The 16,608-nt window shown below is 57.3% G+C and overlaps 1 protein-coding gene across 1 annotated transcript; it reads right to left on the bottom strand.

The window, feature by feature from the left end:
- Positions 1 to 873: 873 nt before the first annotated feature.
- Positions 874 to 13,788, bottom strand: TSC22D4 (TSC22 domain family member 4). The gene is made up of 5 exons (XM_002817759.6): positions 13,101 to 13,788; positions 11,626 to 12,656; positions 8,588 to 8,754; positions 1,896 to 1,944; positions 874 to 1,523 (listed from the first exon to the last, which is right to left on the bottom strand). The coding sequence occupies exons 2-5, from the start codon at positions 12,385 to 12,387 to the stop codon at positions 1,314 to 1,316; spliced, it is 1,188 nt and encodes a 395-aa protein (XP_002817805.3). The 5' UTR covers positions 12,388 to 12,656; positions 13,101 to 13,788; the 3' UTR covers positions 874 to 1,313.
- Positions 13,789 to 16,608: the final 2,820 nt, after the last annotated feature.

Genomic DNA, 16,608 nt, shown 5'->3' on the forward strand with positions numbered 1-16,608 from the left:
AGAAAATTAGCTGAACGTGGTGGCACACACCTATAGTTCAGGGAGGCCAAGGCGGGAGGATCCCTTGAGCCAGGGACGTGGAGGCTGCAGGGAGTTGTGATTGTGCCGCTGCACTCTGGGCATCAGAGCAACACCCTGTCTCAAAAAAAGAAAGGAGAAACAAAAAAAAGAGAAAAACCAAAGAAGTTGCCCAAGGTTATAAACCTAGGGAAACCTAAGGAGGCAGACAGTCAAGCACTCCAAGGCAGGTCAGCCTCCTTGGAGGCTGCTGGGGCCAGGGGCTCCCGGGGCTAGGGGCCTCCTGGGGCTACAGCTGCAGCTCTTGCCTCTTCCCCGCTAGATGGGGTCCTTCTCCATCGCTGCTGACTCTTCCGCCTGGGACCGGAGCCCAGGCTGCCAGGGAGGGGCCAGCTCACCCACAGGGCCCGTCCTCAGCCGGCCGGGGGTGGGAGCCACGGCGGCTGGCCAGGCCTGGCAAGGGCACCGTGTGCCCGGGGAGCCTGGCCCACACCCAGCCCCGAGACAAGGGGCCCATTCAGGGCCCCCTACCCCGCCCCCAAGCAGCCACCCAGATCCAGCCCGCAGAGGGGACACACTGGGAAGCCGGGGGTGGATCTTGGGCAACCACCAAAGACCTCATTGTTTCCCGGTCCCCCGGCCCAGCACGTGGGCAGACGCCCCCCCACCCCCCATCCTCGCCTGCCCCTTCCCAGGACCCGAACCGCTGGCTCCCTTCTCCAGCCTCTGTCTCAATTCCTCCGTCTTCCACGCTTTAAACCTCCCCAGTCTGCAAAACATCTCAGGGGAGCCCCAAATGGCAGGCGCGACCCCTGAGTCTGAACACAGGCAACGAACGAGATGTCAACCTCCAAATTCAAGTTTCTTCAGAGTTTTTAATTATTATTATTATTTTAATAACAACCTGAATCCCAGAACTTCCAGATACTGTCCACACTCCCTCCCCTGGGCAGAGGAGAGGAGGCACCTCAAGGGAACAAGGTGGGGGTGGGGTGTCTGCCAAGGAGCCTCCAACTCCCCCAAGCTGTCTACTGCTGGGGGTCCCACGAGGGAGGGTGGGGGTTGGTTCCCTCCCAGAGGGGGGCTCCCTCTGACGCCCCATCCTGAAGCCCTCCCTCCTCCATCAAGGCTGGGGATGATGAGGAGATGGGGCAGGGGCCGGGGGACCAGGCCGTTACTGAGCCTTGAACTCCCACCCCAGGGACACGGGGACATTAAAGCTGCATAGGAAGAGGGGCCAGGCGGCTGACGCAAGGCCGGGCAGCCCCAAAGGCACATTGTAAGGGAAGGGAGGCTCAGACGGAGGGCCCATTGGGCGCGGGGGGCCCAAGCCGTGGGACCCCCGAGGAGGGCAGCTGAGCCAGCTGCTCCGGGCTGGCCAGGGCGCGCAGCAGCCCGTTCTCTTGCTCCAGCACAGCATTCCGCTCCGCCAGTTCCCGGATCTGCTCTTTCAGCACCTCCACCTCCTCCCGGACCGCAAACATGAGGTGGGACTTCACCAAGTCCTGGGGGCCCCGGGACAAGCACAGCGTCAACGGGGTGGGTGCCTCATCGCCTGCCCAGTGCCTTGAGGGCCGGGGTGGGAGAGAGTCCCCAGTGTCCAGAGGATGAGGGACAAAGCAGGGAAGGGACAGGGGAAAAGGACGAGGGACAGAGGCAGAGTCAGGGCTCAAAGACAGAGATGGGGACCAGCAGCCAGACTACAGGCCGGGCAAAGTCAAGGGTGGAGGTGGTGGCAGAGGATGCCCAGCAGCCCAGCAGGGAGAGGGATGGAGGAGCTAGAGTTGGTGTTCACTGGTAAGGAAGAGGACAGGGCTGGGGTGGAGGGATGGCTTAAGGGGGCCGGGACCTCCTGGGACCAAGATGGCTTCTCTTACCATGGCTTGCTCGATTTTGTTGTCAATGCCAACCAAGCTTCCGGAGCCACTGCAGAGACACAGGAAGGTGAGGGGAGGAGAGGAGGAGCCTTCCCAGGTGCTGGTTTCTTGGACCACAGCCTCCCGCCCACAACCCCCTGTACCTGTGACAGTAGAGAATGAGGGAGAGGAGGGTTTTGTCCATCCCCCTTCGGGTTGAGGGCCACTGCCCAGGGCCTCCCAGGCCCCGGTGGGGCGGGGGCCCAGATGTCCCTCGTATGGGGGACGCACCCCGGGGAGAGCAAGGGGAAGAGGCACAGCCCCTTTTTCGGGGCGGCCCCGGAGCCGTCCCCACCACTCGGGTCTCATAAGACGACACCAGGGACTTGACAGAGACCCCTGGCTGGGCCATGCCCAAGGGGAAAGGGTCCTTAGATGCCCCCCCAATGGAGAGGGATGCAGTGAAGGGAATGCCTGGGGGGCTCAGAGCCCCCCGGGCAGAGCGGGGTCTGGCTGGTGCCAGGCGGGCAGAGAGGAGACAGTGCCTCGGGGGTGCTGGCCTGAAAGATATACACCACCCCCCCCAAGGGCAAGGCCTGGCTGCTATTGGCTCCTTGGGGACACGGGGACCCCCCCCCTCCCTTCAGCTCCTTGGTGGGCGGGAATTCCCAGACACGGTCAGTGCCAGTGTCCCCTTCTCACCCTGGCACCAATCCCAGAGTGGAGGGGAGGGGGCCGGCCAAGGAAGTCAGCTGGTGGCTGGGCCAGGGGAGGGGCGTGGGGCAGAAGCCTGGGTCTGAGAGGGGAGTGAAGGGTGTGAAGGGAGAGGAAGGGCCTGGCCCTCGGAGGCCCCTCGCCACCTCCGACCCCATCCTGTCCCCTCCGTCCCTCAAGGCCTTGGGAAGGAGGGTGGAGGTGGCTGGGATAGGGGGCGTTCTGATGTGCTCGTGGTCTTCCATAGATCATGAGCACTCTCCCACAAAAAATCCCCACAAGGCTCACATCATGGGTGACCCCTGGGACCTGGCCAGAGGGTCCCTGACTTTCCAGAGAAGACCAAAAATGGGAAAGGTTACCATGGCAACAGAAACTGAGCCCAAAGCCCTAGAAGACAAATACAGCATAAAGGCCAGGCACGGTGGCTCACACCTGTAATCCCAGCACTTTGGGAGGCCGAGGTGGGTGTATCACTTGAGGTCAGGAGTTCGAGACCAGCCTGGCCAACATGGTGAAACCCCATCTCTACTGAAAATACAAAAATTAGCCAGGCATGGTGGAGGGTGCCAGCAATCCCAGCTACTCAGGAGGCTGAGGCAGGAGAATCGCTTGAACCCGGGAGGTGGAGGTTGCAGTGAGCCGAGATCGTGCTACTGCACTCCAGCCTGGACGACAGAGTGCGATCTTGTCTCAGAAAAGAGCCAGGCGTGGTGGCTCACGCCTGTAGTCCCAGCACTTTGGGAGGCTGAGGCAAGTGGGTCACCTGAAGTCAGAAGTTCGAGACCAGCCTGGCCAACATGGTGAAACTCTGGCTCTACTAAAAGTACAAAAAATTAGCTGGGCGTGGTGGGGGGTGCCTGTAATCCTAGCTACTCCGGAGGTTGAGGCAGGAGAATCACTTGAACCTGGGAGGCGGAGGTTGCAGTGAGCTGAGATCGCACCACTGCACACTCCAGCCTGGACAAGAGCAAAACTCTGTCTCAAAAAAAAAAACAAAAAAACCCAAAAAAAAACCACCTATGGGCCTGGGACCTGGGTCTGGGGTCTCAGAGGAAGCGAGGGTTTGAGGAGAGGAAGGGAAGTGAGCTTGGAGAAGGGACATTGGGAAGAGGAGCAACAGGGCTTGGAAGAGAGCTGGGAGTCCCGGGTGACAGGGTCTGGCTGCAGTCTGGGAAGTGGCCACCAGAGGGCGACTCAGGCCAGGCTCAACAGCCCCCAGGGCCGGGCTCCAGGCTGGCTCCAGGAGGTTGGGCTCCTGGTCCCAGAACCTGGCTCTCCCTCAAGCCCCACTCTCACTGCCCAGGACCTGTGCAGGCCCTTGTGCCGACCTCATCCTCCAAGGCTCCCTCTCCCACCCCTCAGGCCCCAGGCTCTTGCCCTGAGGCTCCTGACCCACTCTTGCACCCCTGCACTCTGGCGCTGTGGCGGGATCCCCAGTCCTGCCCTCCAGCCCCCAGCTGGGCCCCCCTCGGAGCAGGGGCCTCAAGGCGCTGCAGCCCACATCCCTGGGCTCCCTTGTAAGCCCTCCCTCCTGGCTCTCAGCTCAGACTTGCTTCCCTGCAGGGGTATCAGCACTCAATTCAAGGTGACCCCTGGATAAGGTCCTGCAGCCAGCAAGGGAGCACAAGGGAGCTGGGAATTTTCCATTTCTCATCCCAGCTCTGGGTGCAGAAGGCGCTGACAGGTGGAGCAACTAAGGAGGTGACCAGGCCTGAGCGAGCAGGATGGAGTGGGTGGGGGAAGGGCATCTGGGATTCCTGGGGTGGTGGGAGAGGAGAAGTTGAAGGGCGGGGGTGGGTCTGCCAGCAGGAGGATCAAAGTAATTTTCGAGCTATTTCAATCAGCAACACCTGGGTGGAGATGGTGCCACCACAGAAAACCCAATACCACCACCACCCCATTAAACAGACTCACAGAGACCAAAGGGGTTGGATACACAGGGATAGGAACATGGGCCCTGCTGGGCAGAGACTCAGGGGTAAAGATGTCAAGCAAGGTGTTCGTTCTTGCCAGAGATAAAGGAATAATACAGCAATAAACATTTGTTAGCCGATAGGTGACTGTCTTCTGTTTGTCTAGCACCTAGGAGTTTTTGCTCTTGTTGCCCAGGCTGGAGTGCAATGGTGCGATTTTGGCTCACTGGAACCTCCACCTCCAGGTTCAAGTGATTCTCCTGCCTCAGCCTCCAGAGTAGCTGAGATTACAGGCATGCGCCACCATGCCCAGCTAATTTTTGTATTTTTAGTAGAGATGGGGTTTCACCATGTTGGCCAGGCTGGTCTCGAACTCCTGACCTCGTGATCCACCCACCTCAGCCACCCGAAGTCCTGGGATTATAGGTGTGAGCCACCGTGCCCGACCTCCATTGGAACATTCTAACACACACTTCAAGGGACCAGGGCTCTGGCAATGCAGGCCCTTCCCTTTAGGACCCCAGAGCGAGGGGTTGTGGGCATTGTGCTGGAATTCTTTGACAGGGTCCAGGGGAGGAAAGTAGGGGCTGCTGAGATGGGATCGACCTCCACCACAAGCCAAAAAGCAAGTTTGTATGGATTAGAAAATGCCCCCTTCTTCGAGATCCTTAATGCCATCTTCCAGAAAACTGTCGTGACTTCAAGCATTGACTGTGATTTCAAATATGAGTGGCACCCCCTGGAGTTGTGCAGTGTGTGACATGCACAGTGGCAGACTTAGCCCTGCAGGACTCTTGGTCCTGGGGCGGGGACAGCCCTAGAAACTGGTCTTCCTCTTTGAGGGTCAAATAAAACGGCCTCAACATGAAGATGAGATAAAAAGCAGGACACCTGGGAGAAATGGGGAGCCTGGGATCTTGGGGACAGGGGCCAGCCCTGCACACTCTCCAGTGGGTTCAGGGGATCCCCCAGGGCCTAGGCCTGGGGCCAAGAAAGTGTCATCCAGCTGCCCTGTCTCTACGCTCTCCCGGATCTGTGGTGTCTTTGGGGCGGGGCTGGGGAGGTCAGGGAGGGGGAAGGGGGGCTGGCTCCCCGCCCTGCTTGGGAGAGCTGTCCCTGACTGTCCTAGAGAGAAAGGACATCGTAGACCATTGCCGGCACCTCTTTGCTTGGGACACAGGCATCCCAGTAGGACAGTGGAGAAAGTGTGGCTTTGGAGTTGGACCCAGGCTCCAACTGCAGTCCAGCCACTTAAACTAGCTGAGTGGCCCTTGGGCAAGTTTCTAAAACCCTCCTGGCCGGGCGAGGTGGCTCACGCTTGTAATCCCAGCACTTTGGGAGGTCGAGGTTGGTGGATCACCTGAGGTCAGGAGTTTGAGATCAGCCTGGCCAACATGGTGAAACCCTGTTTCTACTAAAAATACAAAAATTAGCCAGGCGTGGTGGCATGCACTTGTAGTCCCAGCTACTCAGGAGGCTGAGCCAGGAGAATCACTTAAACCCGGGAGGCGGAGGCTGCAGTGAGCCAAGATCGTGCCACTGCATTCCAGCTTGGGAAACAGAGCAAGACTTCAGCCAAAAAAGAAAAAAAAAAAAAAAAACCTCCTTCTCTGAGTCTCAGATACTTCATCTGGCAAGTGGGAGAACGGAACTGCTTTTTAGGATTAGAAGGGATAAGGCAGTAAAGGACCCAAGGGAGGCACTGGATAAATAAATGTACCTTTTCTTTCCCAAGTCCCTGGGATCCATTCCGTATAATGCCTGGATAACCCAGGCCGGTCACTGCCCCCACCCCCATTCCTTCCATCCACTTCTTCACACCTTAACTACCTCCTGCCTGCCAGGAGGGGACAAGGATTTCCAGCCCTGGGGCACGTGAGCATTCTAGATTCACCTGCACCCTCTGTTCACCCATCCCCAGATTCAGGGACTGGTCAGGCGTCCCCAACTCCCTCCCTGTGATCCAGGCACTGAACATCTCAGCCCACCTTCCCTCTTAAGAGGGAGGTCCCAGGCCACTGGCATCCTGTCCTGCCAGCTCTGTGCACACCAGACAGGAGAGGTGGGGTCTACAGGTCTGATTCCTAGGGGGCAGGGGGTGGCCCAACCCAAACCCGCTGGTCTGGCAGGGTGGGACTTGAGGGGCTGGGCTGGGACAGATCCCCAAGAGCCTTGGAGCACAGCAGGGTGAAGTGGTGGCTGGGAACCGGACCGGTCAGATTGGGGTGTGCAGGGAGGGGGTGGGACGGAGGGAGGCAGGGAGGGAGGGAACAGGGGAAAGACGGAGGCCTCAGGAGGTTGAATCCTCTAAGACAGAGACAGCAGGAGGCGGGGCTGTGAACTCAACAGGGGTGGGGGAGGGACAGGGAGTCCTCTTGCCAGGGAACCTCCCAAGTGGGAGAGGGAGAGGGCGGGAAACGCTGAGAATAGCAGTGATGGGGGCAGGTGACTCTCCAGCCCTGGCCGACCTCACACCTCGCACATTCCTGAGAGTGGGAATGGGGCGTGCAGAAGCCACCCAGTCCTGCCCAGCCCCGCCCAGCCCCGCCCAGCACTGGCACCCTTGCCCTGTGTCCCACCAGCTCCTGGCCACCCCCTTTGCCAGGTCCCTATCCTCCCCGAGGCCGCAGGACCCTGTCAGTGGTGGGCTTGAGTCCCTGATCCCAGCGAGCGGTCCCTGATCTGGGGAGGACAGGAAGGAGCGACTCCCATCTGGAATAGGTCCCTCAGGCACCCACTCACCCACTCTTGAAGCCCCACCTCCAATTTCCTTCCAAGCAGGAAGTCCCTCCCCTTGAAAACCTCCCACGGGAAGTCCCACTCCTCCCTCCAAAAGAAAAGCGGTGACTCCCCAGCCCTTCTGCTCGGTTCCTATCAGTCCCCGGCCAGAAGCAGGCAGCCTGGCTATCTCTGACTCACGATTCTGGGCCTCCCTTTTCAGCTTGCTGGCTTTCTTAGGAACGGTGACACCTGGCCCTGAAAACCCACCCAACAGAGCACTGTCCCCTAAAGGGAGAACCCCAGAAAGTCGCTCTCTGCAGTGCCACCCCTGCCCCTTTGCCGTTCCTAGCTCTGACTCTGTTCCTAGCTGGCCCATCTTAGGGACTCGCTTTCTCGGTTCTAGAAATCCTAGGATCCTAAAGTAGACCCTGTGGGCTATCAGGATGTCACACTCCACAGGTGCTGTTAGGGAGTCCCAGTCCTTTGTTAGGAGAGGAAGAGGGAGATGGAACTGGGAGGAAACTGATTTCCATTCTTTTTCAGTTCTTTTTTGTTGTTGTTGTTGTTGAGGTGGAGTCTCGCTCTGTCACCCAGGCTGGAGTACAGTGGTGCGATCTTGGCTCGCTGCACCCTCTGCCTCCCGGGTTCAAGCGATTCTCCTGCCTCAGCCTCCTGAGTAGCTGGGATTACAGGCACGTATCACCACGCCCGGCTAATTTTTGTATTTTTAGTACAGACAGGGTTTCACCGTGTTGGCAAGGCTGGCCTTGAACTCCTGACCTCAGGTGATCTGCCCGCTTCAGCCTCCTAAAGTGCTGGGATTACAGGCATGAGCCACCGTGCCCAGCCTACTTCTTTTATATATATATATATATATATATGCTTTTTTTTTCTTTCTTTTTCTTTTTAGAGATGAGGTCTCACTACATTGCCAGGGCTTGGTCTTGAACTCCTGGCCTCAAAGCACTATGAGTACAGGCGGGAGCCACTGCACCCCAGCCTGATTTGCTATTCTGTCTAGAGCACGCATTTGCCAGTGGGTTCCTGGGGTTGGCCAGATGATCTCTAAATCTGCAAGAGCTCTGGAATCTGACAACAATGACTCCCTTCAGACTCTAAAAAAGTCTGTGACCTGACAGTTCTGAGCCAGGGAGTCCCACCCAGCCTTCTCCACAGAGAGGGAGTGGGTCCGAAATCAACTGTGTGCAGTGGCTATGCCCACGCCAGGTTTCTGTGTCTAAGAGGTCCTCTCCAAGTTCAACCTGGGGGAAGGATGCCTACCAGGCACTTTCTTACAGCTACCCCAGGTGCTGGGCAGGGAACCTGAACCCCAAGCCCCACCACCCCACGAAGCCCACCTACCTATCATCGTCGCTGTCTAGGTGACCACTGATGGCCAACATGGAGTGGGCCAGGCTGAATTTCTGAGCTGCTACTGCTCCGAAGGGGTCTGGAGATTTGTGAACCAGGCTGGCATCGTGGGCGAAGTAGACGGCCGGGGAGCTGGGGCGAGAGTCAAGTGGGGGCACCTGGAGGCGGAGAGGTAGGAACCATCAAATGAAAAGAGAAAAGAAAGGAACCAGCCGCCTTAAAACTTGCCTATTAGCCTTCCTCCCTCTCCACCTCCCCACTCTCTTTCAAGGACCCAGGAGTCCTGTCCCCGCAGTCCTTCCCTCTTCCAGCTCTGGAGAAGGTATCAGGCAGGTACTAGAAGCAAGAAATGGGTCAACCTGAGGAATGGGAGGAGTGGTGTATGGGACATTAGAGAGAGTCTCCCAAGTGGGAGGAGGGGGTGACTGACGGAGGAACCTAGAATAGACTCCAATGCCCCTGCTCCCACTGGGCCGGGACCCCTAATCAGAGGCTACGCAGTGTCTGCCTTCTTTTATGTTTTATTTTTATTTTTTTGACAGTCTCACTCTGTCAGCAGGCTGGAGTGCAGGGGCACAATCATGGCTCACTGCAGCCTTGAATTCCTGGGCTTAAGCGATCCTCCAGCCTCAGCCACCCGAGTAGCTGGGACTACAGGCATGCACCACCATAACTGGCTAATTTTTTATTTTTTGTTAACACAGGGTCTCAGTATGTTGTCCTGGCTGGTCTCAAACTCCTGGGCTCAAGCGATCCTCCTGCCTCAGCCTCCCAAAGTGTTGGGAGAATGAGCCACCGCTCCCAGCCTGTGCCTTTACCGGAGTCTCGCTCCATCGCCCATGCTGGAGTGCAGTGACGTGATCTTGGCTCACTGCAACCTCTGCCTTCCAGGTTAAACTGATTCTCCTGCCTCAGCCTCCTGAGTAGCCGGGACTACTGGCAGCTGCCATCACACCTGGCTAATTTTTTTATTTTTAGTAGAGATGACGGGGTTTCACCATGTTGGCCAGGCTGGTCTTGAACTCCTGACCTCAAGTGATCTGCCTGCCTCGGCCTCCCAAAATGCTAGGATTACAGGTGTAAGCCACTGCACCCAGGCTGCCTTCTTAAAATGACTCCAATGTCACCTCTTAGAGAGGCATTTCCCCATCATTCACTGGTCCACTGAACTGTTTCATTTTTTTATAGCACCTAACATTATCTGAAATTAAAGTATTTATTGTGTCTCCCTCCTGCTAGAAGGTCAGTTTGCTCAGTAGCTATTTGTAGAATGAATGGATCCTCAGAAACTGCTCCTCCATCCCCTCACCCACCCCCCACTCTGGGTTCCCCTCTCAAACTTCTCGGACTCAGGTGGAATTCTGCTCCTGCGCTCTGCCCTGGGGTTGAGGGGGTGCTGGTTGTGGAGCTGGGGGGAGGCGGAGCCTGGGCGTGGACCTGCATAGCCCAACAGGCGCTGGGGGCGGCAGCAAAAAGGGCGGGGGCGACAGGAACATGACAAGACGCCTCTGTGAGGCCCTGGGAGGCCCCGGCTTCTCAGAAAAGCCAAGAACAGAGAGTCCAGAGTGGTTAAGGGACAGAGCAGAGGAAGGGGGCCCAGGTGGTGTCCCCTGGCCCTTCTCCACCACTCCCCTCTGTTAAGAGGGAGAAGAGGCATGAGAGGACGTGGAAGGGAGACAGACTTTTGGGCAAGGAAATAACAAAACAGATGCGTGCAAACAGAAGACCGTCAGGAGGTGGGGGAAGGCTGCGGAGTAGGGGGCACTGGAGAGAGGCAGGGTCTGTGGCCCCAAGAGAAGCTCAGGCCAGGCTTAAGGACAGAGAGCAGGGAAGCTGGAGGCCAGGGGGCTTTGCTTTGGAAGAGTCTGGGGACAGGACAGGAAGAGAAACAGCATCTTCTCCCCTGGGGTAGGTGCTAAATGCAAGAGTTCAAGAAGAGTTGGGAGAGGGGGGGTAGGAGGGGGCGTCATGAGAGACGTGAGCTTGAGGCCAGGAGGGGGTTGGGGGGAGCCAGTCCTGACCGGTCCTGACAGGACCCAGACATCCAGTCCCAGGTTATTTTTATACTGTGGTTTGTGCCCAAGGCCAGGAAGGGGAAAGAGTTCGCATCCTCACACTCCCTGCCTTTCCCCAGACCTCCGAGGTGTTATATTCTCCCACAGGACAGAAGTATCCAACCCTCTGTCTCTGGCTGCTCACCCCCACCATGGGGACCCAGGCAACCTGCCCCCACAGCCCGGACTTGTTCCTCTTTTGGAGACAGGAAGGAGAAAGAGTATGGGACTGAACTCCCTTCTGGGGCTCTTCTCTCCCAGTCCACCGTGGTCACCCTCGAGTTATCGATCACAGAGAGGCTCAGATGGACGGAGGTGAGCCAGACAACTGCGGGGTGAAATGGATCAACCAGCAAGCCCCCTCCCGATCCCTGAGAGGTGTTCCCCCCACCCAATTTCTCAGTGACACTTGGCTTACAGCAAAGCTGGAGGCAGGACTGAGATGGGTGGCTGGGGAAAAAGAAAGACCCCCACATTCAGGATGGGGCTGCAGTGCAGAGACTGGTAGCGCACAAGGCCTACCTTTTACCTTTCCTCCCCAAATCCTGGCAGCTTCTGCCCCAGGGACCCAGCTACCCAGCTACCCAGCTACCCAGCTGGGGCCTCCACTCTCATCCCCTAGAGGCAGAGGGGCTGAGACCAAGACCGAAGAAGGCCTGGTGAGGGAGCCACATATGCTACAGGCTACATGAAGACCAAGACAGAGAATCAGAGGCCAGGCAGAAAGAGAGAGGGTGCAGAAAAACAGGAAGGAGGCTGAGACAGAAAACGAAGGAGGAAGGGGCTTCAGAGTGACCTGGCAGGCACAGAGAAGAGGGCTGTCTGATCTTATAAACAAGTGATGGAGAAGGAGGAGAAGGAGGAGGAGGGGGAGGAGGAGGCGGAGGGGGAGGAGGAGGGGGGAGGAGGAGGAGGGAGGCCCAAGATAGAGGTTAGGCCAGGGTTGATGGGTGAGCCCTAGAACCCAGGTCTTACCTGCCCCATCTCCTCTGGAGCACCCAAATCCATCCGCAGCCGCATGTCTACAGCTTTCCTCCGCGACAGTGGAGGGGTCCTGGCCCCTGAGCCCCCAGCCTCCGCTTCCACCCTCAGAGAGGGCAGGGGCGTGGCAGCCCGGGATGTGCCCGCACTCTCACCGGTCCCAGGCTCTGGGGGGCGCTGCTGGGGTGGGGAGGCCGACAGTGGGGGTGTCTCTGCCTTGGCTTTGCCAGGCACCACCAGCTGGCCCAGTCCCCCAGTGAAGGAGCGGGCCTGAGGTCCAGGAGAGGTGGGGGGTGGACGGAGCCAGGAGGTGGGGCCCTGAGACAGGCCTGACTGTGGGGTGGGGGCGCCCAGGCCAAGGCTGGCCAGCTCCAACCTGGAATCCAAAGATCTGCCCCCGGCGCCCCCTGAGGCCCCTCGAATTCCCTCCAGGAGTCGGCCGAAGCTGTGGGGCTCCAGGTCTCGCTCATAAACATCCACACACGTCCAGCGACCGCGGCGATAAGGCTCTCCCAGGCCATGGGGCAGCTTCACCACCCGGAAACGGGAGGAAGGGGCCCCAGGTGGTGGGGAGCCATTCCGGGGGGTGCCCTTGCCCCCTGGATCGGGGCTGGGCTCCCCATTGGGCAGGCGGGGCGGGGGCCCGGTTGGGGGCTGTGGGGTAGGGGGATCCGAAGCCCCTGGGCTCCCGGGGCCCTCATAGTCCGTGGTGACGCTGGTGATTTGGAAACTACTCTTCTTCTTGCCCCCGCTCATGGTCCCTGGGGCTCAGGGCTGGGCCAAGGTTGGGGGTGGGTTGGGGCTCCCTGAAGGGGCTCAGGCACCCCTGGAACAAGGGGGCCACATGGCGGGGGCATCCGGGCCCCTGGGGACGTCTGGGTCCGACATGGCAGGAGGTCCTGGCGGGAACCGGGGGTGCCTGCTGGGTGAGGGGAGAAGAGGAGAGGGGAGGTGGCGGGAGGGGGGAGCAGGGGCAGGTTTTTCCTGCTGCTGTTGCTGCTGAACTCCAGAGCTGAGTTTGCAAACTGGAAAAAGAGGGAGAGAGAGAGAGTGTGTGTGTGTCTCTGTGTGTGTGTGAAACCAGTGGGCAGGCCACCTCCGGGGCTTCCTCTCCGAGGAGCAGAGTGGGGGAAGGGGAAACCGTCAGAGACCCAGAGACAGGCAAGAGATGACAGAGACCAGGGCAGAGGGGACTGGATCCAAGAAGGCGCTCAGAGTAGAAAGAGGCAGATGAGTCCCAGAGTTGGGCATTTCTCACCGGGGATTCTGACTCAGGGGGCCCGTATTGTCCCAACAGCTCGGACTCCATGGCCTGGGAGAACCAGGGTGAAGCAGCTCCCCAGCCTGGCCCGGCCACTCAGAGAGACCTCTCCTGGCCCTCAAGCCCCCACCATCACCCCAGCTCCCACATCTCTGGGGCATACCCTGTCCGGCTACCCCCCAGCGCCCCACCCAGCCCTGAACCCTACCTCTGGGGCCTCGGCCACTGATCTGAGCCTGAGGGTCCCGGCGCCTAAGAGGTCGGGCTGTCCGTTCCCTGGGGCCTCCTGGCCACGGGCAGTGGCGGGGCACGCAGGCGGCGATCAGAAGCTGCCCCGACCTCTCCGGGGGCCGCAGCTTATCCTGCGAGGCATCTCCGAGGAAAGTTTGCTCTCCGGAAAAGAAGGAACCCGCGCCTCCTCCGAGGAGCCTAGGAGCGGCCTCTGAAGCCCCAAGGGTCTGGAGACTGATGTGGGAGGGGGCGGCCGAGCCCCCCGCTGCTCCCGGTGGCAGCCAGCGAATGGGTGTCCCGAGTCTCCTCCCGCGTGGCCCCGCTGGGTCCGTGTCTCCGCTCCTCGGCTCCCCTGGGTCTCTGCCTCTCCGTCTTTCTCTTTCTGGGCTGTTGACAACCCCCACACCAGGAAGTCCTGCCTCCTCGGGCCTGCTGACTGCTCCTCTCCTCCTCCTCCTCCTCCTTCCCCTCTTCCTCCCCTTCCTCCTCCCTCCCTCCCTCCTGGGGCTTCCCGCCAGCTGGCCCGGGGCCAGGCCTGCCACAGCCGCTGCTGTTGCAGTTGCTGCAGCCACTGCTCAGGCTGCTGCTCCTGGGGGCCCCAAACAGACTCCCTTAACCCCACACCTGCCGGGCCCCAGCCCCATTCTTGCAAGGAGGGGCTGCAGAGGGCGGGGCTCGGGGAGAAAGGGGAGGAGCTTGCAGGGAGGCGAGGGATTCCCTTACTTGTAGTCAGTTGCTGCCATTGGCCTAGAGACACACAGAAGAGACGGAAGGCACAGGCCGGTAGGTGTGCTGGATGCCCAACCAGAAGTTCCCAGTCCCTGCTGTGGGGCGGCTGTGGCTGTTATTGTCATTCTCCTTTGGTTTTCACAGCAACTGCACTATTCTCCCCATTCCTTATTTTTAAAAGTGGATTATTGCCGGACCCCGGTGGTGGCTCATGCCTGTAATCCCCGCACTTTGGGAGGTCGAGGAAGGAGGATCGCTTGAGACCAGTTTGGACAGTATAATAGCAAGACCCCATCTCTACAAAAAATTAAAAAAATAGCTGGGCATGGTGATGTGCACCTATAATTCCAGCTACTCAAAGGTGGGAGGATCGCTTGAGCCCAGGAGTTTGTGACCAGCCTGGGCAATATAGCGAGATCCCCATCTCTACAAAAAATTTTAAAAATTAGCACTTTGGGAAGCCGAGGCAGGCGGATCACAAGGTCAAGAGATTGAGACCATCCTGGCCAACATGGTGAAACCCTGTCTCTACTTAAAATACAAAAATTAGCCAGGTGTGCTGGTGGGCCCCTGTAGTCCCAGCTACTCAGGAGGCTGAGGCAGGAGAATCACTTGAACCTGGGAGGCGGAGGTTGCAGTGAGTCAAAATCACGCCACTGCACTCCAGCCTAGCCACAGAGTGAGACTCCATCTTAAAAAAAAAAAAACTGAGTGTGGTGATGTATACCTGTAGTCCCAGCTACTCAGGAGGCTGTGAGGCAGGAGGATCTCTTGAGCCCAGGAGGTTGAGGATGCAGTGAGCCAAGATTGTGCCACTACACTCCAGCCTGGGCAACAGAGTGAGACCATGTCTCAAAAAAAAAAAAAAAGTGGATTATTATGAAAATTTTCAACCATGCCACGCAGACATGGGGAGACCATGCACACTCCACACAGATGGTGGTCCCAGCCCAAAATCAATTTTTAAAAAATCATCAATGTTATAATGAAATGACATTCAATGAAATGACGTTGTGTGGAGGCCAGCTGTATTTTGCTGGACCATTTGAAATCAAATCCTGGATGTTATACTATTCCCCTTTCCCCCAACCTGCCGCCCCCCTTTTTTTTTAGAGACAGGGTCTCCCTCTCTCTCTCTCTCTCTCCCCCTCTCTCTGTTGCCCAGGATGGAGTGCAGTGGTGTGATCGTAGCTCACCACAGCCTGGAACTCCTGGGATCAAGCCATGCTCCTGCCTCAGCCTCCCAAGTAGCTAGGACTTTAGATGCACACCACCACACCCAGCTAATTTTTAAATTTTTGTAGAGATGGGGGCTCTCACTATGTTGCCCAGTATGGTCTCAAACTCCTGGCTTCAACTGATCCTCCTGCCTCAGCCTCCCAAGTAGCTGGGACCACAGACACACACTACTACACCTGGCTAAATTTCTTTAAAAAAAAATTTTTTTTTGGTAGAGATGGGGGTCTTGCAATGTTGCCCAGGGTGGTCTTGAACTCCCGGCCTCAAGTGATCCTCCTGCTTCTGCCTCCCTAGTAGCTGGGACCACAGGTGTATACCACCATACCTGGCTAATTTTTTAGTTTTCGTAGAGACAGGGTATTACTATGTTGCCCAGGCTGGTCTCGAATTCCTGGCCTCAAATGATTCTCCCACCTGGGCCTCCCAAAGAGCTGACATTACAGGCGTGAGCCATGGTGCCTGGCCTCAGGGAAATTTCTAACCCCTCTTTAGGGGTAGGTAAAAATAAAACAATGCAATACCTACCCTCTTTATGTATTTATTCTTTATCTCTTTGTTAGAAGCATCCACACTTCTGTTTCTCTCCCTTAAGCCATAGTAACAATGGCTGCCATAGCCCAGGTCTGTGGGCCTCCCAAGTAGTGAGGTCTGGGAAGCAGCCTCCCACCTGCTCCCTACCCCTCCAGACTGCATCCCTCTGTCCCTTACAGAACCTTTTCTCCTCTAGCAACATTCAGAACACAGCCTTGGTCCCTCCTTCCCCAGGCCCTCCTTCCTTCTTGCTGACTTGCTACAAACTATTCAAAAATTATCTTTGGGCAGTCCCTTTCTCTGCCTCAGGCACTGGTATCTGAGTCTAGAGGCCCTGACACATTGTTGATCTCTGTAGAAATGTTTGTTGAGTAAATACATACAAATTTTTATATTTTAATTTAACTTAATTTGAGATGAAGTCTTGCTCTGTCACCCAACCTGGAGTGCAGTGGCGTGATTTCAGCTCACTGCAACCTCTGCCTCCCAGGTTGTGATTCTCCTGCCTCAGCCTCCTGAGTAGCTAGGATTGTAGGCACCCGCCATGACGCCTGGCTAATTTTTGTATTTTTAGTAGAGATGGGGGTCTCATCATGTTGGCCAGGCTGGTCTCGAACTCCTGACCTCAAGTGATCTGCATGCCTCAGACTCCCAAAGTGCTGGGATTACAGTTGTGAGCCACTGCTCCCGGCCTATACGTATAAACTAATCATACTAAAGGTATAAATGTGAAATGGGTTTTAAGTGTTTTAATATTTCCCTCCTCTGGGAGCATTCTTAATAGCCTTTAATATGTGGGACCCTTTACAATTTACAAGGCACTTTGGTATTATTTTACTACCCCTACCCTTCCAACAAAGAATGGAGTAAAGCCAGCTTGTCCAACTGCACGGGCAGCTTGTGGCCCAAGACAAATTCGTAAATTTTCTTAAAACATTAGGAGTTTTTTTTTTTTTTTTTTTTTTTTTTCTGAGACAAAGTCTCTC

This window comes from Pongo abelii, chromosome 6 (genome assembly GCF_028885655.2).
Source record: "Pongo abelii isolate AG06213 chromosome 6, NHGRI_mPonAbe1-v2.0_pri, whole genome shotgun sequence".
Lineage (NCBI taxonomy): Eukaryota > Metazoa > Chordata > Mammalia > Primates > Hominidae > Pongo > Pongo abelii.